Here is a 23,721-nt window from a genome sequence, read left to right as displayed (position 1 = left end):
CTGAGAACTTCCAGACATATAGCTAGGTTTAGAAAAGGCAGAGGAACCAGAGATCAAATTGCCAACATTCATTGGATCATGGAATCCAATGACGGGCTTCCCTGGTGGCTTAGATGGCAAAGAACTCCCCTGCAATGTGGGAGACCTGGGTTCAATCCCTGGGTTGGAAAGATCCCCTGGAGAAGGGAACAGCTACCCACTCCAGTATTCTTGCCTGGAGAATTCCATGACAGAAGAGCCTGGCTAGCTACAGTTTGTGGGGTCGCAAAGTGTCAGACGACTGAGTGACTTTCACTTCACTTATTGGATCATGGAAAAAAATCAAGGGAATTCCAGAAAAAAATCTACTTCTGCTTTATTGACTATGCTAAAGCCTTTCACTGTGTGAATCATAACAAACTGTGGAAAATTCTTAAAGAGATTGGAGTACTAGACTACCTTACCTGTCTCTGAGAAACCTGTATACAGTACAAGAAGCAGCAGCTAGAACTGGGCATGGAACAACTGACTGGTTCAAAATTGGGAAAAGAGTATGACACCCTGCTTATACTGGCACCCTGCTTATCTAACTTCTATGCAGAATACATCATGTGAAATGCTGGGCTGGATGTATTACAAGCAGGAATTAAGATTGCTGGGAGAAATATCAACAACCTCAGATATGAAGATGATACCATTCTAATGACAGAAGTGAAGAGGAACTAAAGAACCTCTTGATGAGGGTGAAAGAGGAGAGTGAGAAAGCTAGCTTGAAACTCAACATTAAAAAACTAAGATTACAGCATCCAGTCCCATCACTTCCTGCCAAATAGAAGGGGGGAAATTGGAAGTGGTGACAGATTTTACTTTCTTGGACTCCAGTATCGCTGTGGACAGTGACTGAAGCCATGAAATTAAAAGATGCTTGCTCCTTGGAAGAAAAGCTATGGCAAATCTAGACAGCATATTAAAAAGCAGAGACACGACTGTGCCAACAAAGGTACACATAGTCAAAGCTATGATTTTTCCAGGAGTCATGTATGGATGTGAGGGTTGGACCATAAAGAAGGCTGAGTACCAAAGAACGGATGCTTTTGAATTGTGGTGCTGGTGAAGACTCTTGAGAGTCTCTTGGACTGCAAGGAGATCAAACCAGTCAGTTTTAGAGGAAATAAACCATGAATATTCATTGAAAGGACTGATGCTGAAGCTGAAGTTCCAGTACTTTGGCTACCTGATGAACTCATGGAAAAGACCCCGATGCTGGGAAAGATTGAAGGCAAAAAGAGAAGGGAGTGGCAGAGGATGAGATGATTTGATAACATCACCAACTCAGTGGACATAAATTTGAGCAAACTCTGGGAGATAGGGGAGGACAGCAAAGCCTGGCATGTCCATAGGGTCTCAAAGAGTTGAACATGACTTAGTGACTAGATAACAACTATATGTATCTATCTATATCATCTGTATATCTATATCTACATATGCACATGAGCTAAGTCACTTGAGTCATGTCTGACTCTTTGTGACCCTATGGACCATAGCCCACCAAGCTCCTCTGTCCATGGGAGTCTCCAGGCCAGAATACTGAAATGGATAACTGTTCCCTTCTCCCTTCCTGAGCCAGGGATTGAACCAAGGACAATATATATATGTATTTGTCCATTCATCTCTGGATGGACTTCTGGGTGACTGCTTTATTTTGGCTATTGCTAATAGTATTGTAATGTACATATCTTTTCAAATTAGTGTTTTTTTCTTCAGATAACACTCAGAAATATAACTGCTAGATAGTACAGTAGTTCTATTTAACTTTTTGAGAAACTGCCATACTGTTTTCCATAGTGATTGCACAAAATTTACATTCCCATCAACAGTGCATGAGGGTCCCTTTTTCTCCACATCCTTGCCAACACTTGTTATTTGTTGTTTTTTGATAATATCCATTCTGACAGGTGTGAGTTGATATTTTACTGTGCTTTTGATGTTCATTTCCTAGATGATTACTGATGTGGAGCATCTTTTTATGTATCTATTGATCATTTGTATGTTTTCTTTAAAAATGTCTATTCAAGTCACTTGCCCATTTTTAATTGTTTTCTTTTTTGTTGTTGAATTGTATAAGCCCTTTGTATATTTTAGATATCAATCTTTTCAGATTTATCTTTGGCAAATGTATTTTGCCATTCAATAGACTGTCCAGTTGTTTTGTTAAATATTTCTTTCAATGTTCAAAAGGTTTTTATTTTGATATAATCCCATTTATTTACTTTTTCTTTTGTTACCATGGGCCTAAGGATATTCAAGTAAATATTACTCAGATCAGTGTCAGAGCATACTGTTCTGTGTTTTCTTCTAGGGCTTTTCTGGTTTCAGCTTTATATGTAAGTCTTAGTTCCATGCTATTTATTTTTGTATATTTCATGAGAAATTGCTCTAGTTTGATTCTGTTGCACATAACAGTCCTGTTTTTTCAAACCATGTATTGAACAGATTGTCTTTTCTGCATTCCATAGTTTTGTCTCTTTTGCTGTGGATTCATTGACCAAGTAAGTGTGGTTTTGTTTCTGGACTCTATCCTATTCCATTGATCTATATGTCTGTTTTTGTGCCAGTGTCATAATTGTTTTGATTACTATGGCTTTGTAATATGCTTTTAAATCATAGGAGTAGGATACTTACAGCTTTGTTCTTTTTTTTCAAGGTTGTTTTGGCTATCTGGAAAATTTTATAATTTTTTTTAAGTTCTGATGTTTTGATAAGAATTGCATTAAATCTATGGATTTTGGGGGGAGTCTGGTCATTTTAACAATGTTAATTCTTCCAATCCATGTTCACAGTATCTTTCTATTTGTTTTTGTTATCATCAATTTCTTTCATCAATATGCCACAGTTTTCAAGATACAAGTCTTTTACCTCTTTGGTTCAATTTATTCCTAGAGGTCTTCTTTTTGATGCAGTTGTAAATAGGATTGTTTTCTTAATTTGTTTTTCTGAGAGTTTGTTATTAGTGTATAGAAATGCAACAGGACCCATAGAGTTCAAAGTTGTGTTGCTGAAGGGTCTACTGCATTTGCTTTATGAATTACATACTCTTATGTTGGGTGCATATATGTTTATCTTCTTGTTGGATCAATCCCTTCATTATGAAATGATGTCTCTTCTTTGTCTCTTGTTACACACTTTGTTTTAAAGTCTATTTTGCCTTATATGTGTATGATTATCCCAGCTTTTTTTTTCACTTGTATTTATATAGAAAGCATTTCTTTTTTTTCTTTTAAATTGGTTTATTTATCTATTTTTTAACTTTACAATATTGTATTTGTTTTGCCATACATTAACATGAATCCACCATGGGTGTACATGTTTTCCTCTTCCAGAATCCCCCTCCCACCTCCCTCCTCATCCCATCCCTCCGGGTCATTCTGGTACACCAGCCCCGAGCACCCTGTATCATGCCTCGAACTGAACTGGTGATTCGTTTCACATATGATAATTTACATGTTTAAGTGCCATTCTCCCATATCATCCCACCCTCGCCCTCTCCATGGAGTCCATAATACTGTTCTATTTATCTGTGTCTCATTTGATGTCTCACATACAGGGTTATCTTTACCAATTAACTAAATACCATATATATGAGTTAGTATACTATATTGGTGTTTTTCTTTCTGGCTTACTTCACTCTGTATAATAGGCTCCAGTTTCATCCACCTCATTAGAACTGATTCGAATGTATTCATTTTAATGGCTGAGTAGAGATGGGAATACCACACCATCTGACCTGTCTCTTGAGAAACCTGTATGCAGGTCAGGAAGCAACAGTTAGAACTGGACATGGAACAACAGACTGGTTCCAAATAGGAAAAGGAGTACGTCAAGGCTCTATATTGTCACCCTGCTTATTTAACTTACATGCAGAGTACATCATGAGAAAGGCTGGGCTGGAAGAAACACAAGCTGGAATCAAGATTGCCGGGAGAAATATCAATAACCTCAGATATGCGGATGACACCACCCTGATGGCAGAAAGTGAAGAACTAAAGAGCCTCTTGATGAAGGTGAAAGAGGAGAGTGAAAAAGTTGGCTTAAAGCTCAACGTTCAGAAAACTAAGACCCTTGCATCTGGTCCCATCACTTTATGGGAAATAGATGGGGAAACAGTGTCAACAGTGTCAGACTTTATTTTTTGGGGCTCCAAAATCACTGCTGATGGTGATTGCAGCCATGAAATTAAAAGACGCTTACTCCTTGGAAGGAAGGTTATGGCCAACCTAGATAGCATATTTAAAAGCAGAGACATTACTTTGCCAACAAAAGTCCATCTAGTCAAGGCTATGGATTTTCCAGTGGTCATGTATGGATGTGAGAGTTGGACGGTGAAGAAAGCTGAGCGCCGCAGAATTGATGCTTTTGAACTGTGGTGTTGGAGAAGACTCTTGAGAGTCCCTTGGACTGCAAGGAGATCCAACCAATCCATCCTAAAAGAGATCAATCCTGGGTGTTCATTGGAAGGTCTGATGTTGAAGCTGAAACTCCAATACTTTGGCCACTTCATGCGAAGGGTTGACTCATTGGAAAAGACCCTAATGCTGGGTAGGATTGGGGGCGGGAGGAGAAGGGGACGACAGAGGATGAGATGGTTGGATGGCATCACCAACTCGATGGACATGGGTTTGGGTAGACTCCGGGAGTTGGTGATGAACAGAGAGGCCTGGTGTGCTGCAATTCATGGGGTCGCAAAGAGTCAGACACGACTGAGTGACTTAACTGAACTGAATATTCCATTGTGTATATGTACCACAGCTTCCTTATCCATTCATCTGCTGATGGGCATCTAGGCTGCTTCCATGTCCTGGCTATTAGAAAAAGTGCTGTGATGAACATTGGGGTACACGTGTCTCTTTCAATTCTGGTTTCCTCAGGGTGTATGCCCAGCAGTGGGATTGCTGGGTCATATGGCACTTCTATTTCCAGTTTTGTGAGGAATCTCCACACTGTTCTCCATAGTGGCTGTACTAGTTTGCATACCCACCAACAGTGTAAGAGGATTCCCTTTTCTCCACACCCTCTCCTTCATTTATTGCTTGTAGTCTTTTGGATAGCAGCCATTCTGACAGAGGAGAAATGGTACCTCATTGTGGTTTTCATTTGCATTTCTCTGATAATGAGTGATGTTGAGCATCTTTTCATGTGTTTGTTAGCCATCTGTATGTCTTCTTTGGAGAAGTGTCTGTTTAGTTCTTTGGCCCAATGTTTGATTGGGTCGTTTATTTTTCTGGAATTGAGCTGCAGGAGTTGCTTATATATTTTTGAGATTAATTGTTTCTCCATTGCTTCGTTTGCTATTATATTCTCCCATTCTGAAGGCTGTCTTTTCACCTTGCTTATAGTTTCCTTTGTTGTGCAAAAGCTTTTCATTTTAATTAAGTCCCATTTGTTTATTTTTGCTTGTATTTCCAATATTCTGGGAGGTGGGTCATAGAGGATCCTGCTGTGGTTTATGCTGGAGAGTGTTTTGCCTATGTTTTCCTCTAGGAGTTTTATACTTTCTGGTCTTACGTTTAGATCTTTAATACATTTTGAGTCTATTTTTGTGTATGGTGTTACAAAGTGTTCTAGTTTCATTCTTTTACAAGTGGTTGACCAGTTTTCCCAGCACCACTTGTTAAAGAGATTGTCTTTTCTCCATTGTATATTCTTGCCTCCTTTGTCGAGGATAAGGTATCCACAGGTACATGGATTTATCTCTGGGCTTTCTATTTTGTTCCATTGATCTATATTTCTGTCCTTATGACAGTACCATACTGTCTTGATGACTGTGGCTTTGTAGTAGAGTCTGACGTCAGGCAGGTTGATTCCTCCAGTTCCTTTCTTCTTTCTCTAGATTGCTTTGGCTATTCAAGGTTTTTTGTATTTCCATACAAATTGTGAAATGATTTGTTCTAGTTCTGTGAAAAATACCATTGATAGCTTGATAGGGATTGCATTGAATCTATAGATTGCTTTGGGTAGTAAACTCATTTTCACTATATTGATTTTTCCGATCCATGAACACAGTATATTTCTCCATCTGTTTGTGTTCTCTTTAATTTCTTTCACCAGTGTTTTATAGTTTTCTATATATAGGTCTTTTGTTTCTTTAGGTAGATATATTCCTAAGTATTTTATTCTTTTTGTTGCAATGGTGAATGGAATTGTTTCCTTAATTTCTCTTTTTGTTTCCTCATTGTTAATTTATAGGAATGCAAGAGATTTCTGTGTGTTAATTTTATATCCTGCAACTTTACTATATTCATTGATTAGCTCTAGTAATTTTCTGGTGGAGTCTTTAGGGTTTTCTATGTAGAGGATCATGTCATCTGCAAACAGTGAGAGTTTTACTTCTTCTTTTCCAATCTGGATTCCTTTTATGTCTTTTTCTGCTCTGATTGCTGTGGCCAAAACTTCCAAAACTATGTTGAATAGTAGTGGTGAGAGTGGGCACCCTTGTCTTGTTCCTGACTTTAGGGGAAATGCTTTCAGTTTTTCACCATTTAAGATAATGTTTGCTGTGGGTTTGTCATATATAGCTTTTATTATGTTGAGGTATGTTCCTTCTATTCCTGCTTTTTGGAGCGTTTTAATCATAAATGGATGTTGGATTTTGTCAAAGGCTTTCTCTGCATCTATTGAAATAATCATATGGTTTTTATTTTTCAATTTGTTTATGTGGTGTATTACATTGATTGATTTGCGGATATGAAGAATCCTGGCATCCCTGGGATAAAGCCCACTTGGTCATGATGTATGATCTTTTTAATATGTTGTTGGATTCTGTTTGCTAGGATTTTGTTAAGGATTTTTGCATCTATGTTCATCAGTGATATTGGCCTGTAGTTTTCTTTTTTTGTGGCATCTTTGTCAGGTTTTGGTATTAGGGTGATGGTGGCCTCATAGAATGAGTTTGGAAGTTTACCTTCCTCTGCAATTTTCTGGAAGAGTTTGAGTAGGATAGGTGTTAGCTCTTCTCTAAATTTTTGGTAGAATTCATCTGTGAAGCCCTCTGTTCCTGGGCTTTTGTTTGCTGGAAGATTTCTGATTACAGTTTCAATTTCCGTGCTTGTGATGGGTCTGTTAAGATTTTCGATTTCTTCTTGGTTCCGTTTTGGAAATTTGTACTTTCCTATGAATTTGTCCATTTCTTCCAAGCTTTCCATTTTATTGGCGTCTAGTTGCTGATAGTTGTCTCTTATGATCCTTTGTATTTCTGTGCTGTCTGTTGTGATCTCTCCATTTTCATTTCTCATTTTGTTGATTTGATTCTTCTCCCTTTGTTTCTTGATGAGTCTGGCTAATGGCTTGTCAATTTTATTTATCTTCTCAAAGAGCCAGCTTTTGGCTTTGTTGATTTTTGCTATGGTCTCTTTCGTTTCTTTTGCGTTTATTTCTGCCATAATTTTTAAGATTTCTTCCCTTCCACTAACGCTGGGGTTCTTCATTTCAACTAAAAGTTGCTTTAGGTGTAGAGTTAGGTTATTTATTTGGCGTTTTTTCTTGTTTCTGGAGTGAGCCTGTATTGCTATGGTTCTTCCCCTTAGCACTGCTTTTACAGTGTCCCATAGGTTTTGGGTTGTTGTGTTTTCATTTTCATTTGTTTCTATGCATATTTTGATTTCTTTTTTTAATTTCTTCTGTCATTTGTTGGTTATTCAGCAGTGTGTTGTTCAGCCTCCACATGTTGGAGTTTTTAATAGTTTGTCTCCTGCAATTGACATCTAATCTTACTGCATTGTAGTCAGAAAAGATGCTTAGAATTATTTCATTTTTTTTTGAATTTACCAAGACTAGATTTATGGCCCAGGATGTGATCTATTCTGGAGAAGGTTCCATGTGCGCTTGAGAAAAAGGTCAAATTCATTGTTTTGGGTGAAATGACCTATAGATATCACCTAGGTCTAACTGGTCTATTATATCATTTAAAGTTTGTGTTTCCTTGTTAATTTTCTGTTTAGTTGATCTGTCCATAGGTGTGAGTGGGGTATTAAAGTCTCCCACTATTATTGTGTTATTGTTCATTTCCCCTTTCATACTTGTTAGTATTTGCCTTACATATTGTGGTGCTCCTATGTTGGGTGCATATATATATTTATAATTGTTATATCTTCTTCTTGGATTGATCCTTTGATCATTATGTAGTGTCCATCTTTGTCTCTTTTCACCACCTTTGTTTTAAAGTCTATTTTATCTGATATGAGTATTGCTACTCCTGCTTTCTTTTGGTCTCTATTTGCATGAAATATCTTTTTCCAGCCCTTCACTTTCAGTCTGTATCTGTCCCTTGTTTCGAGGCGGGTCTCTTGTAGACAACATATATAGGGGTCTTGTTTTTGTATCCATTCAGCCAGTCTTTGTCTTTTGGTTGGGGAATTCAACTCATTTACATGTAAGGTAATTATTGATAAGTACGATCCTGTTGCCATTTACTTTATTGTTTTGGGTTCGAGATTATACACCCTTTCTGTGTTTCCTGTCTAGAGAAGATCCTTTAGCATTTCTTGGAGAGCTGGTTTGGTGGTGCTGAATTCTCTTGGCTTTTGCTTGTCTGTAAATCTTTTGATTTCTCCTTCATATTTGAATGAGATTCTTGCAGGATACAGTAATCTGGGCTGTAGATTATTTTCTTTCATCACCTTAAGTATGTTTTGCCATTCTCTTCTGGCCTGAAGAGTTTCTATTGCAAGATCAGCTGTCATGCTTATGGGAATCCCCTTGTGTGTTATTTGTTGTTTTCCCCTTGCTGCTTTTAATATTTTTTCTTTTTGTTTGATTTTTGTTAATTTGATTATTATGTGTCTTGGGGTGTTTTGCCTTGGGTTTATCCTGTTTGGAATTCTCTGGTTTTCTTGATTATTTCCTTCCCCACTTTAGGGAAGTTTTCAACTATTACCTCCTCGAGTATTTTCTCATGGTCTTTCTTTTTGTCTTCTTCTTCTGGGACTCCTATGATTCGTATGTTGGTGTGTTTAACATTGTCCCAGAGTTCTCTGAGGTTGTCCGCATTTCTTTTAATTCTTTTTTCTTTTTTCCTCTCTGTTTCATTTATTTCTATCGTTCTATCATCTACCTCACTTATCCTATATTCTGCCTCCATTATTCTACTGTTGGTTCCCTGCAGAGTGTTTTTGATCTCATTTATTGCATTATTCATTATATATTGACTCTTTTTTATTTCTTCTAAGTCCTTGTCAAACCTTTCCTGCATCTTCTCTATTCTTATCTCCAGGTTATTTATCTGTAAGTCCAATCTGTCTTCCAGATTTTGGATCATTTTCACTATCATTTTCGGAATTCTTTTTCAGGTAGATTCCCTATTTCTTCCTCTTTTGTTTGATTTGGAGGGCATTTATCTTGTTCCTTTACCTGCTGGATATTTCTCTGCCTTTTCATCTTGTTTATATTGCTGTGTTTGGCGTGGCCTTTCTGTTTTCTGGCAGTTTGTGGTTCCTCTTTATTGTGGAGGTTCCTCGCTGTGGGTGGGGTTAGATGGGTGGCTTGTCAAGATTTCCTGGTTGTGGAAGCTTGTGTCGGTGTTCTGGTGGGTGGAGCTGGATTTCTTCTCTCTGGAGTGCAATGAAGTGTCCAGTAATGAGTTTTGAGATGTCAATAGGTTTGGTGTGACTTTGGGCAGTCTGTATATTGAAGCTCAGGGCTATGTTCCTGTGTTGCTGGAGAATTTGCATGGTGTATCTTACTCTGGAACTTGTTGGCCCTTGAGTGGTGCTTGGTTTTAGTGTAGGTATGGAGGCATTTGATGAGCTCCTATTGGTTAATGCTTCCTGGATTCAGGAGTTCTCTGGTGTTCTCAAGATTTGAACTTAAGTTTCCTGTCTCTGGTTTTCAGTCTTATTCTTACAGTAGCCTCAAGACTTCTCCATCTATACAGCACCAATGATAAAACATGTAGGTTAATGATGAAAAGTTTCTCCACTGTGAGGGACACCCAGAGAGGTTCACAGAGTTACATGGAGAAGAGAAGAGGGAGGAGGGAGATAGAGGTGACCAGGAGGAGAATAGGGGAATCAAAAGGGGAGAGAGCAAGCTAGCCTGTAATCACTTCCTTATGTGCTTTCCACCGTCTGGATCTCTCAGAGATGTTCTTAGAATTCCACAGGGAAGAGAAGAGGGAGGAAGGAGACAGAGGTGGCCAGGAGGAGAAAAGGGGGAATCAAAAGGGGAGAGACAGATCCAGCCAGTAATCAGTTCTCTAAGTGTTCTCCACAGCCCAGAACACATAAAGAGATTCCCAGAGTTGGGTTGAGAAGAAAAGGGGGAGTTGGGAGATGGAGGCAACCCAGTGGAGAAAAAGGAGAGTTAAAAGTGGGAGAGAGCAATCAAGCCAGTGTTCTCACTCCTAAGTATAAATGGGTGCTGAAGATTGGGTTCTTGAAGATACAAAGTTGATAACAAATACTAAAAAGCAAAAATTAAAAATCGATAGTAGAGGTTAGTTTCTCAAAAATACCATATTAAAAAAAGAGAAATAAAAAAAAAGAGAAAAAAGAAAAAAAAGAAAGGAAAAAAACCCCACCAAAGTCACAAAAATTATAAAATATATATATATATATGAAGTTTGCTTAAAAAATAAGTTCTTAAAAAAAATTTAAAAAATACAAATAAAAATAGGGTCTTTTTTTTTTTGCAAGGTAATGGTAGGTTATAAAAATGAAAATTGAAGGAGTAATAGTGGACTTAAAAATAAAAATAAAATAAGAAAAGAAAAGAAAATTTAGAAAAATTTTTTAAAATAATTTTAAAAGTTTTAAAAATTAAAAAAATGATAATAGTAAAAATATATCTAGGACTTTCTCTGGAGCTGTTACGGACAGTGTGGGGTCAGTTCATTTTCAGATTGTTCCTTAGTCCAGCTTGTACTTCTCAAGGTCTCTAGACCCCTTCCTATGTAGTCGGTGCTAACAACAGGGTTTTAATCTGTTGCATCTGTCACTTCCAAAGAGGTTCGTTCTGTTTCTTTTAGCTTCTTCTGTTTGCTGGTCTCTTCAGTGTCTAATTTCTGCCCTGACACAAGGGGGGCGGTGGTGGTCACTTTTTTTTTTAGTCTCACTTGTTTAGTGCTGTGGGGAGGGAGGAACACTGCAAACAAATCTCACTGGCGTGTGCTTACAATGCTTTAGCCACACTGGGTTTGCCCTACTCAGTGTGTGTGCTTTCCCTGTCTACACTACTCAGGCTCTAGGTTGCACTGCCAGGAACTGTCTGAAGCAGCTCCGGGGTTGCTTGTACTTCCCAGGTCTACGCCGCTCAGGTTCTGGTTCCCGGGTACTCCACAAAGGCACAGACTTGGTTGAGCCTGGGGTTTGTGCCCTTCCCAGGTCTGAGCAGCTCTGGTGACCAGGTTTTTGGCTAGCGCGGTTGGTGGCTGCACCTTTTTCCCTTCCCCAACCCCCGCCACTCGGTTTTCTGGGTGTACAATGGGTGCAGCTTCCCAGATGTGCCATGTATCTCCCCTGGGGTGCGGATCTCTGGCTGCAACCCTCTCGGCGGGTGTCAACCCTCCAGAGTCCCAAGAAGTCCTGGTTACCAGCAAGGTCTGTTTGTAGTTTGGTATAGGATGCCTCTCTGGGGCTGCGATTCCACCCTTCCCGGCTCTGGCTGCCCTCGCCTGCCCGTCTCCTGCGGGGGATGGGCCGGTCCGCAGCAGGCTTGCTCTTCTCAGTCCTTTGTTCTGTGAGCGGGCCTGGCGGTGTCTTAGGTTAAGGCTTTTCGCAGGAAAGCTATCCCAGGGTCTAAGTTGCTGTTTCAACCTAGTTCCCTCAGATTGCCCGCAGGGCATTCAGGCTCCTTACCCAAAGCAATGCAGCCCGCCCCTCCCTGCACAGCCCCCGCTTGCTAGTTGGGGATGCGTGTGTCTGTGCTGCGCACCCTCTGGGAGTTGCTGTTAGGTACGTAAACTGCGGGTTTAAATTATATATTTATTTTTCCTCCTGGTTATTTTGCCCTCTGCAATTCCAAGGCTCACCACAGACCCGCTGGAGAGAGTGTTTCCTGGTGTTTGGAAACTTCTCTCTTTTTTTAGACTCCCTTCCCGGGGCGATCCGTCCCTACCTCTTTTGCGTCTCTTTTTATCTTTTAGATTTTGTCCTACCTCCTTATGAAGATTATGTGCTGCCTTTCTGTGTGTCTGATGTCCTCTGCCAGCATTCAGAAGTTGTTTTCTGAAGTTTGCTCGGTTCTAAATGTTCTTTCGGTGAATTTGTGGGAGAGAAAGTCGTCTCCCAGTCCTATTCCTCCGCCATCTTAGGACCGCCCCTATTTTATAAAATCTTACAGAAATGTTACATACTCTGTTCCCCTTATACAGAGAATGCACAACTAGTCATTTATATTTGCTAACATTCCTTAATCCAATGGACAAGAGTGTTTTTTTTAGCAACGATTTTTCCATATATATATGTGTGTATATATATATACATATATATATACACACATATAAATTTATATAGGTATGTGTGTATGCATGTATGTATATAAACTTTATATCAGGTGAGCCACACTCTATTGTTCCAAGTATATGAGGCAAAGCTGATATGATCATGTTTGCGCTTATGTGGGAAGAATTGCTGGAAGATTATACATTGAGCAATTTTCAGTGTTGACATTCAGGGACTGAAATTGTGATAAGAAATTTGAAGAAATTTTTCTGTTAGTAAAATTGTGTGTTGCCTGAACTTTTACTCTGAACATGTTTTCTTTAGGGAATGTAAAAAAAACTTAAAAAATCATTTTACTTAGGTAAAATTAAAGATTTGACTTAAACAAGAAAATGAAAATTATCCATAAACACTTAAAACCATTCATTTATATGTGCAGATGGATGTCTTGTACACCATTGTATCATGTTGGTTTAAGAACAGTGCCCAAGAAATAATGAGAACTTAGCAGATATATAGTGAATGAATGAATGGATGGATGGATACTATTATAGAACTTTAGACTCAATGTAAATATGATTTAACTTTTCTAAATTGATATTGTATTGTATGATTTTTACTGCAAAAACATTCTGAAAGCATTTTTGGTTGGTTTTATCATATTCCATTACACAGAAATAACAATTTTGTCAACAGTATTCAGTTGAATTCTGCTTTTTTTATCCAGTTTACCAACCTAGATCTTTTGACTGGGGCATTTCATTCATTATATTTAAAGTAATTATAGATAAAGATGACTTGCTGCTGCTAAGTCGCTTCACTCGTGTCCGACTCTGTGCGACCCCATAGACGGCAGCCCACCAGGCTCCTCCGTCCCTGGGAGTCTCCAGGCAAGAATACTGGAGTGGGTTGCCATTTCCTTCTCCAGTGCATCTCTCGTGCCTTACTATTGTTATATTGTTTCCTTGATATCACAGCTTTTGTGTCCCTCAGTTTATCCCTTGCTGCCTTCCTCTGTGTTTAGCTGATTTTTTTGTAGTGATATGTTTTGATTTTCATTTCCTTTTGTGTATATTCTGTAGATAATTTATTTATAGTTACCGTAGAGATTGTATATAACATTCTAAATTATAACAATTTATTTTAAACTAATGGCAACTTAACTTCATTCACATCCAAAACCCTACTCTTTTCCAGTTCCCTTACACCTTCCCATGTTATGTTACTGATTTCACAAAAGACATCTTTACATATTGTGCACCTTTAACATAGTTTATAATTATTTTTATGCTTTTGTGTTTTACATATGGTGAAAGAATAAAAAGTAAAGCTATGAACCAAAATTATAACAACACTTTTTTTATATTTGTCTATCTCTACTAAATAATTTTATATTTTTGTATTTAAGTTACTCTCTAAAGTTCTTTCATCTCAACCTAAACTCCTCTTAGCATTTCTTATAAGGAAAGTCTAGGAGTAATGAAGTTTAGGGTTGGTTGGATGGCCTCACCAATTCAGTGGACATGAACTTGGGCAAATTCTGGGAGATAATGAAGGACAGGGAGGCCTGGCACCCTGCATTCCATGGGGTCAGAGAGTTGGACATAACTTAGCGACTAAACAACAACAACAAATTTTATTGAGCACATACTCTGCGCCAGGCACTTTTCCTTCTAAAATAATTAATTTAAAGTTTACTATATTCTGGGTAGTATTATTCTACCCTTTCCATAGAAGAGAAAACTGAGGCATAGAGAGTAACCTACTGTCCATGTGGAACAAAGGCAGACACATGGGAGAATAAAATTTAAAATCTTCAATAAGTGACATGAAGGTTATTTGTGGTTTTATGTAATTTAAGAGGAAAGGGTTACAGTAGACCAGGAGTTGGCTGGATCACACGTCCCCCCAACTTTTCTTGGCTGTATAAATGTTTAACATGGGATCTCAGACCTTGAGCTACACTCACACAGGAATATGACTATGGTAGTGAATTGACCAAATTAGTGCCCCTTTCCTTTGAAGCAGGAACTAACATGTAGTATATGATCTTAACCAGCAGGGCAAGAGAAGTCCAAACCCAGCCCTGTGGTGGGTGAATAATCAAGGGGATGAAGTGAAGTGGAGCTTCAGAGAGATGACAGACTTAACCTGTCGCACAGCCAACGTCTTCACACAGACCTGCGGCCTTCAGACGGGAGACCGTCTAGCTTTGATTTTGCCTCGCGTGCCTGAGTGGTGGCTTGTGTCTGTGGGCTGCATCCGAACAGGTTAGTGACCCAAATAGACCTTAGGATAGGCCTAGAGCTAATTGGTCCTGAAATATTAGGGGCTTCCCCTTCCCCTAACTTTTTTCTTCTTAATAGTCTTTCCTTCTGTCAAATTCCTTCAAATACTAGTTTACTCCTTCTCATTCACTCTTTCCCTTATACTCACACCTTATCAAGCACAATGTCATAATTCTCCCTTCCTCTCTCTCTCTCACATGCGCGCGCGCGCACACACACACACACACACACACACACACTTTCTCTTACACAGTCTCACACATACTTACTTCTTTATAAGATTTATCAGTTATTAACATTTTGCCGTATTGGATCCCCTCTCTCCCAGGGAGTCATTTAAGAATCAGTTGCAGACACTGTGACGCTCATAAACACGAGATAAACACTGAAATATGTATCTGCTAAGATTCGAGACATTTCTTTCACATAACCGCACAAGAAGTCTCACTCTGATTCAATATAGTTACCTGATGTACATCCAGAGTCAAAATTCCTCAATTATCCCAATAATGTCCTTTACAGGATTATTTTTGTGCTTAAATCAAAAACCCAGGATTTCCCCTGGCAGTCCAATGGTTAAGATCCCATTCTTCCAATGCAGGGGTCATGGCTTCAAGGAACCAAGATCCCATGTGCCACACTGCACAGCAAACTGTTTTGCTTTTTTTTTAAACAACTGTATAAAATCCAATTGAGGATCATGTGTTGCATTTAGTTGTTGTATCTCCACAGTCTTCTTTAATATAGAATGTTTCTCTACATTCTATATTGTCTATGTGGCAATGCAACGACAGTTTCAAAGTGCCTAAGCCAGATGTGTTGCAGAATATCCCTCAAAATTTGTATTTCTGTCTCCTTCTTTATGATTATATTCAGGATGATCATTCTTAGCACAAATACTAGAAGCACTTGTGTCTTTCTTGATGCACCACATTGGGTGCACCATATATACAGTCGGTTTGTCCTAACATCAATGACATTGTTTTATCACTTTAGAAAGGTAGTATCCACCTTGGTAAAGGTGCATTTTCCCTTTGTAGTTAGTAAGTAATCTGTCATGTAATATTATGGGACTGTGTGAATATCCTTTCCCCAACTATCTTTCACTTTATGATTTGAAAATTCATTGATGAGTCTTGACTGAATTAAATATTTTAATGGTGATTTTATATTAGGTATTTCTATTTACATCATACCCTTTACACTTATTAGCCGGCACTCTTCTGTAGAGATTTTCCTTTCCTTTTAATGCTTGTCTATGCATTGATCTATATAATTAGTATGAGACTCATGGATTCTTTTTTTGAATCAACTTCAGTTCTGTCATGCATGCTCATACAGTATGTCATGTTCTTGTTCATATATTCTCTCTCATATTTCCTCACAAATAGTTGTTTAATCCATCAAGATCAAGAATTAACAGCAGTGGCTGAGTGAGTATGGAGATGCCATGCCATCTGTATCATCAAGAGGTGTTCCATGATTTATATCTGATCCTGTTCACACTGTCCACGCTGTTCTTGAACCTAGGATAGGGAAGGCACGAGCTGAGGCTGGAAGGAGACTCGAGGAGCCATAGGAGCTGCAGACACGTTTATTCTCTCCTGGCTGACGCAGCAGCCGTAACATAACCTAACACAACCTCTCTCCTGCCTGGCACAGCAGCTGTAGCAGCAGACACCCCATTTTCTCTCCTCTCATGGCTGACCCAACTGGACACAGCCGTGATCTAGCAGTAATGCTGCTGCTTTTCAGGTGGAGCTCCTATCTGCATACAGCACTGAACCCCTGACCAAGCGGGTACCTCGTGACACGCATGCGCTATGCTATAAATGATCTGTACAGTCATTATTTACAAAACATGGGGCAAGAGAGCCTGAACACTCCATCTTGGCTAATTTGAGAAATCCAAGACATGAGCTGAGACTTCTGGGATAAAAAGAATTAAAGAAGAGTAGAAGTAAAGGGTGAATATTCTAAGAGGCATAGTACATGAAAAAAAATTCTGAGTCAGGAGTAGCCTAGATGAAGAATAGTCATTTTGAAATAGAGAATAGAGTTGTGTGAGAGAAAGGTGAAGAGTGAGCAGTGCTCACTCCAATGTCAGGATGACGAGAAGTGGGTTTTCCTGGAGAGAGGGCACAGGTGTTAGCAAAGAGGAGAATTGTGAAGGAGAAAAAGTCAGTGCTCTGTGGAACATAAACAGGCTAGTAATATGGAAGGTGAGTAGTAGGAAGACTCAGAAAAGGGCACCTGGTGGAAAAATTAGAATCCAATGGAAACACACAAAACTTGAATTAATTGTTGGTAATGGGAGAAGGAAGGCAGGAAAGTTCAAAGGAGAGTGTGGTTAACTTAGGGTATGAGGAATGAAGGAAACAGAAGAAATTCAAGATGACAGAAGAGATGGATAGAGAAGGAAGTGAGAGGAGAAAAAACGGGGGCAGAGATGCAGCATCAGGGACACTGTCCTACTTGAATCTTTCCCAGATCCCATGTAAAGTTGTGTCAAGAAGGATTCTACTGGCTAGATCCGTCTACAGTAGAAAAGTTTAGGGTACGTTTTTCAAATTTTTAATGTGCATAGAAATCACTTGGAGACCATGTTAAAAAGCAGATTCTGAGTCAGTAAGTTTGGGGTGGGGTGTCAGATTATGTGTCCTAGGTGGTATTGATGCTCTGGACCATACTTTGCATAACAGAGGCTAACAGAAGATTTCTATGCAGATAAACCAGGTCTGAAGCCCATGGTTGTGAAGCTGTGAAAGCGAAATAAAAACAAGCAGTTTCTCTCTCATACCTAGGGATCCTCTTCATGCCAGGGACCACCCAGATGAAGGCCAAGGACATTCTCTACCGACTACAAGTGTCTGGAGCCAAAGCCATCGTGACCACAGATACCCTTGCCCCAGAGGTGGATTCTGTGGCATCTGAGTGTCCTTCTCTGAAAACCAAGCTCCTGGTGTCTGACCACAGCCGTGATGGGTGGCTGGACTTCCGATCACTGATGAAGTGAGTTTCTGTTCTGACAAATGTACTTTCTGAAGAATGGCAGAAGGCTACTCACTCCCAAGTGCTGGTAGAGAATCAGCCAGTAGGAGGAAACTCACCAGGTCTGAGCTTCTCTCCCCAGCTATGTCACTGATTTGCTAAGCAGCCCTCAGTTAGTTCATTTTCCTCTCTTAGCTGCAAGTGTTTTTATCTATAAAATAGGGAAATTGAGCTTCTATGCCTCTCTCATTAACATATATATATACTAATAATATATACCCTTGTGCAAAAGAGATACCTAGAGTCAGAGGGTTATTGTGTTTCATTTTCCTTATAGGTGAAGAATCTGAAACATTATTTTTATATAAAAATTAACATTTACAGGAGTTGAATGAAAAGTTAAGATGAATTTTTAAGGTGAAACTTGAGACAGTGAAGAATGAGGCTGTGGCTGACAGGCAGCTTTGGGAGCAAACACTTTCCATCTCTTAGGGTAGGTACCAATAGGGACACCTTGAGGGAAAAGTTAGGGAAGTGTTGGAGATGACAAAGACACCCTCAAAACTGATTCTGCAAGCCTTCAGGCATTTTTCATATTACACACAAATCATGCTGGATTTGTTTTCTTGAAGTAACTCCACAGTTTTTAAAGCTCTTTACTTCAACCACAAAAGGCAAATATACTAATGAATCACATATGCTAGATTATAAAGAAAATTACATGAAAATAACTTAAACAAAGAATATTCATTTGAACTCCTCTAAATTGCACAAAGTCAGTATGGTATCATTTCTCCACATTAGCCAGTGCTTCCCCCAGCACTGGAATTACTTGCAGTCTCTCTGATTGAATACTTGCGAGGAAACTTTCATTTACCATCATAATAGGCTCAAGAAAGAGACTCTCAGTCTAGGAGAAGCTCCCGCATATCAAAGCAGTGATATGTGGGATATGAAGGAACCTGGTAGCTCAGCTGGTAAAGAATCCACCTGCAATGCAGGAGACCCCAGTTTGATTCCTGGGTCAGAAAGATCCCCTGGAGGAGGACATGGCAACCCACTCCAGTATTCATGCCTGGAGAATCCCCATGGACAGAGGAGCCTGGCAGGCTACAGTCCATAGGGTTGTAAAGAGTCGGGCATTACTGGGCAACTAGGCACACAGCACAGATTCTGCCTACCCTAAACCTAGCCCTAACCCCAACCACCTCACACTCATGCCAGGTCATATGTGTGTGTGTGTGTGTGTGTGTGTGTGTGTATACACTTATATACATATAAGTGATATATATATATATATATCACTTCCATTCTCCCTAGCTTTTTCTTCCCCACCCCTCAACACCAAGTTTATGAGGTTAAATTCCTATAAATGTAGTCTGTGGGGCTTTTCAGGTGGCTCAATGGTAAAGAAATCACCTGCGAAGTAGGAGACGCAGGAGATGTGGGTTCGATTCCTAGGTCAGGAAGATCCCTTGGAGAACGAAATGGCAACTGACTTCAATATTCTTGCCTGGGAAATCCCATGGACAGAGGAGCCTGGCAGACTGTAGTCAATGGGGTCACAAAGAGTTAGACACTGACTGAGCACACATGGGACTTAGCGACTAAACAACAGCAAAGCTAGTGTGTGTAAAAAACAAGGTTAGCAATGTGACTAAAAGCACAGTGTAAGGATCAGACTGAGTTTGAACCCTGGCTCTGCAACTTGCTGGCTATACATCTTTAGGTAAGTTACCTAATCATTCTGAACCTCCGTTTCCTCATCTGCAAAAGGTGCATAAAAGCATTACTTACCTCTTAAGGTTGCTCTGAATATTGAATGAATTCTTACTTGTAAGTCATATAGAGCCTTGTCCAGAATCATAGGAAATACCATTTCAATGTTTGTTAAATTAAGAAATAATCCATCATATTTTCCCCATTTTTTAAAACAAAGAAGTGTCAGGTCACCTATCTGAGCCTCCAGTAAACTTTGTTTGATGCCTAATACTGGGAGTTACAAACCCTATTTTTCTAACTCAAAGCCTCATATTGTTTCTTTTGCTGTCCCAGAGAATGAAAAAATAAGAAACATGACTTCTGTCCTTTTGTATTGAATTCCTTTGCAGATCAGCCTCCCCAGATCACATCTGTATTAAGTCAAAGACCCTGGACCCAATGGCCATCTTCTTCACCAGTGGGACCACAGGCTTCCCCAAGATGGCAAAGCACAACCATGGATTTGCTTTACGATCCTATTTCCCTGCATGGTAGGAAAGAGGGTACCAACTTAGAAGCTGGGCCACAGATATGGGGTGGAAAGTGCATGTGTATGTGCTGGGAAAGGAACTCTAGGTGGAATTGACCCCATCCTGTTTATTCTTTTTGCTGTCTTTGGTTCAGACCCCTGAGGGTGTGAGTATAGGCTAGGTATGAGTGTTTGCTGACAGAGACCTCTGAATGTCAAAAGAGGACTTTTTTGGTCCTACCTAAGCATCTTCAGAGGAGATGTAAAGGAGTGGGTAGAATCAGAAGGCATTCTGAAAACCACATAAATGACAAGCCTCCGTGTCCCTGTCAGTGGCTCCAGGGTTTGGTGGGAAAGATAAAATGCTCCAGCAGTGTGACCTACGTGACAGATCCTCTCCCTCCTCCACTGTGGACAAACTTGGCATGGAGTTTCCCAATCGTGAGCTCTTAAGGAAAATAATATCTGGAACTAAGCTACACTAAGCCACTTTCCTATCGTGGAACAAACATAGCGCTGAAATTGGGATAACTATTTAATCAATGTTCAACCAAACTCTTCTCCCTCTTCTTCCCCTCCTCCAACTAATAATATTCAAACCAAACCATGTTCTATATATTTTCTAACTTTTCAATCAAACCAGGGGGAAGAAGGCTTTTTGGAGACAGTTGATGTCTGTACTAATGATAAAAACTGAGTAGCAAAACCCTGGGGAATGAGGGTGGAAAGAAGGGGAGGATAGTAGTCACAACAGTATCTCAGGAAAACTGTATTTTGGAGCTAGCAGGAAATTGTTGCAGCTGAAGATGTCTGATGTCTTCTGGTGCCTGTCAGACACAGGCTGGGTTCTGGCTACCTTGGGATGCCTGCTTGAACCATGGACAGCGGGGTCTACAGTCTTTGCTCATCATCTGCCTCAGTTTGACCCTAAGGTCATTACAGAGGTAAGAAAATTAACCTTTCAACATCAACAAACTCCCAGAAGAAAGTCATTTTAAGCTCAAAAGTTGGACCCAATTGAGAAATATTTTATTTAGCAAAGAAGTCCCTTAACACAATCCTGGCTCTGGGTTTCTTAAAGTATGAAGCACTGAATCAATCATTGTATCAGAATTACATCAAGATGTAACCTTGAAGAAAACACACATTCCAAACCTTTCCCTAGACCTATGGATCAGACTTTGTGGACTTGGGAACCAGAATATAATTTCTGAGAAATGAAAGCAAGCTCAGGTCTCATGGATCCTGGCTCTACGAGGGCCAGGTAGCTGGAGTGTGAATGTGTGTGCGTGCGTGTAGTGGGGTGTGTGTGTGTGTGTGTGTGTGTGTGTACTCAATTTAATGATGTGTTTAGAAACAGAGGCCTTGGAATATGGCAGATCTAGTTTCTTATCCCATGTTTGACAGTTATTAGTGGCACTCTGAGCTTCAGTTTCCTCATCTGTAAAATGGGAGTTTTAGGGGTTGCTATCTCCAAAACGGTTGGGAATATTAATGAGATGATGTGTGAAGTGCTTAGCCCTGAAAGTAGCACATAGAAAATACTCAATAAACGGTAGCTGCTGCTGCTGCTGCTGCTAAGTTGCTTCAGTCATGTCTGACTCTGTGCGACCCCATAGACGGCAGCCCACCAGGCTCCGCCATCCCTGGGATTCTCCAGGCAAGAATACTGGAGTGGGTTGCCATTTCCTTCTCCAGGGCATGAAAGGGAAAAGTGGAAGTGAAGTCGCTCAGTCGTGTCCAACTCTTAGCGACCCCATGGACTGTAGCCTACCAGGCTCCTCTGTCCATGGGATTTTCCAGGCAAGAGTACTGGAGTGGGGTGATAAACGGTAGCAGTTGCTGTTAAGTATACTGTCATATACATTATGACAGTAATCGAGGTCACCTGCATGAACACCTTCACTGTATTTCTCTTCACCTGAGAATTATGTCTCCATTCACTCCCCTGCTTTATATCTCAGAGGCAGACATGCCTTTTCACCTCTCAAAGTCCAGCTCCCGCTTGACACCTGCTGCCAGTCTTGCTCTTTTCCCTGACCTTTGTTTGGAGCCCCTCTCTATTAATCTTAAACTCACTAAACCTTTTCTCCTGTATTTTCAATCTTTCACTTTTCACTGACGCTACTCCCTCAGTCAATAAACATATTCAAATCTCCTCATCCTAAAAATATCTTCCCTTCACCTTGGTACACATTGGACCAACCCCGTCTTTCCTTCCTTAATGTCAAATTGTTCCATAGAACATTCTCCACTTGTGACAGCCACGGCCTCTTTACCCAGTTTACTCCTGAACATTGTACTCTTCCAAGACTCTGCCTTCAACTTTCCCTCCCTTCCAAGTAATTTCTTTCACTTCAGTTTCTCCAGCAGGTGCATTTACTCAGGTGGCTCTCAAAATTATCTTGTATTTTCTCTCCCAAGTAGTTTTACCACGTCTTTCTGCTGGTTGGTTAGGTCATCCCTTCATCACCTGAAATTTCACCTTCCGTTTCTCCTTCCCTGATCCTTTATCAATATCTGCCTCTCCTTCATTATTTTCTGCCTTCATTCTACCAGTCTTTGAGGCATAAAGCTGCACAAATGACCTGAACCTAATACCTTTGCTCTTCTCCTGCCAGGTCCAAGTCTCCTTTCCCTACAAGGGGTGTCCCTCAAGTCTCAGTGTATTTTAGGCTTGAATTATTTCAAAGTATTAATTCTACAAGTTTACTCCAAACTCTGCATTTGAAAGTTTGTTTACTATATTTTATACTTGTTACTGTCATCAACTTTTAATAATAAGCTTTTGAATTTACTTATTAATAGTTTCAATCTCTCTTTTTGAAGATGAGAGATAGTGACTAAAATGAAAGATGTTAAATTTAAAAATTACTATTCAAATTCACAAAACAAAACTTTCCCTCCATTAATTCTCTGACCAACACCTCAACTTAGGCTTTCTTGTGTTCCTCCAATAGTACCTGACACGTGCCATGTATGAAATTCATGCTCAATTTATATATTGAAAGAATTAACATGAATAAATGTGCTCCCCTAGAGGAAAGATCAGAATTAAAATGCTAATAACAGATTTGCATTTTAAATCTTAATTGTAAAAATAAAGTTTCTTCTCTCCTCACTTTCTAGACATTTTTGAAATATCCAATTACCCAATGCCTTGCTGCACCCTCTGTATATCGAATGATTTTGCAGCAGAATTTCACCAGGTAAGGTAGAAGTGGCTGTGGCTGGTAACAACAATATTTGGGTACCATTTTAAGTAATCTGATACACTGAAGTCTGTTTTAACTATGGTTCTTTGAGAATACTCTGTGTGTGTGTGTGTGTGTGTGTGTATCGTAAGTGTTGGTGGCAATAATTAGCATCCAGTCTACTTAGTTCTTTACACAGGACTCAGAAAACCAAATGAAACATTCAGTGACCCTTTATCATTTTGTTTCTTTTTCTTTTTTAAGCACTTTTGTTGTGAAATAAACATACAGAAAAATACAAAGATACACATTTACAGTTTAATGAGTTGTTGAAAACAAAACACCTATGTAACTACTCACTCAAGTCAAAAAGAGAACATTGCCAGCACCCCAGAGCCCTCCTCATGCCTCTCCATCTCCCCTAAAGGAATCTACTGTCTTGGCTTTTATGGCATTCATTTCCTTTTTTTCCCCTTAGTTTACCTCCTAACGAAATATCCCCAGAAAAATTGTTCTATTTTACTTGCTTTTGAACTTCGTGTAATTATGCATTATTCTATAGTATACGACCTAGTTTTTCACCATTATGTTTCTAAGATGTGTCTGCA

At 39.6% G+C, this 23,721-nt stretch overlaps 1 protein-coding gene across 2 annotated transcripts in view; it reads left to right on the top strand.

The window, feature by feature from the left end:
* LOC145531663 (acyl-coenzyme A synthetase ACSM1, mitochondrial) overlaps window positions 1-23,721 on the top strand; it is a 68,733-nt gene that overhangs the window by 33,255 nt on the left and 11,757 nt on the right. Inside the window, exons 3-7 of one of the 2 annotated variants that reach the window (XM_081554647.1) lie at window positions 14,470-14,680; window positions 17,503-17,710; window positions 19,801-19,941; window positions 20,704-20,863; window positions 23,049-23,128. In XM_081554647.1, the coding sequence (XP_081410773.1) occupies window positions 14,470-14,680; window positions 17,503-17,710; window positions 19,801-19,941; window positions 20,704-20,863; window positions 23,049-23,128 (800 nt within the window). The remainder of the gene's footprint in view (window positions 1-14,469; window positions 14,681-17,502; window positions 17,711-19,800; window positions 19,942-20,703; window positions 20,864-23,048; window positions 23,129-23,721) is intronic. The other variant, XM_081554649.1, reaches the window with a different exon arrangement.

Source organism: Giraffa tippelskirchi, chromosome 13, assembly GCF_054371585.1.
Source record: "Giraffa tippelskirchi isolate mGirTip1 chromosome 13, T2T-mGirTip1v1.2.pri, whole genome shotgun sequence".
NCBI lineage: Eukaryota > Metazoa > Chordata > Mammalia > Artiodactyla > Giraffidae > Giraffa > Giraffa tippelskirchi.
The sequence above is the reverse complement of the archived record's forward strand: the minus strand, read 5'-3'. Positions and strand labels throughout refer to the sequence as shown.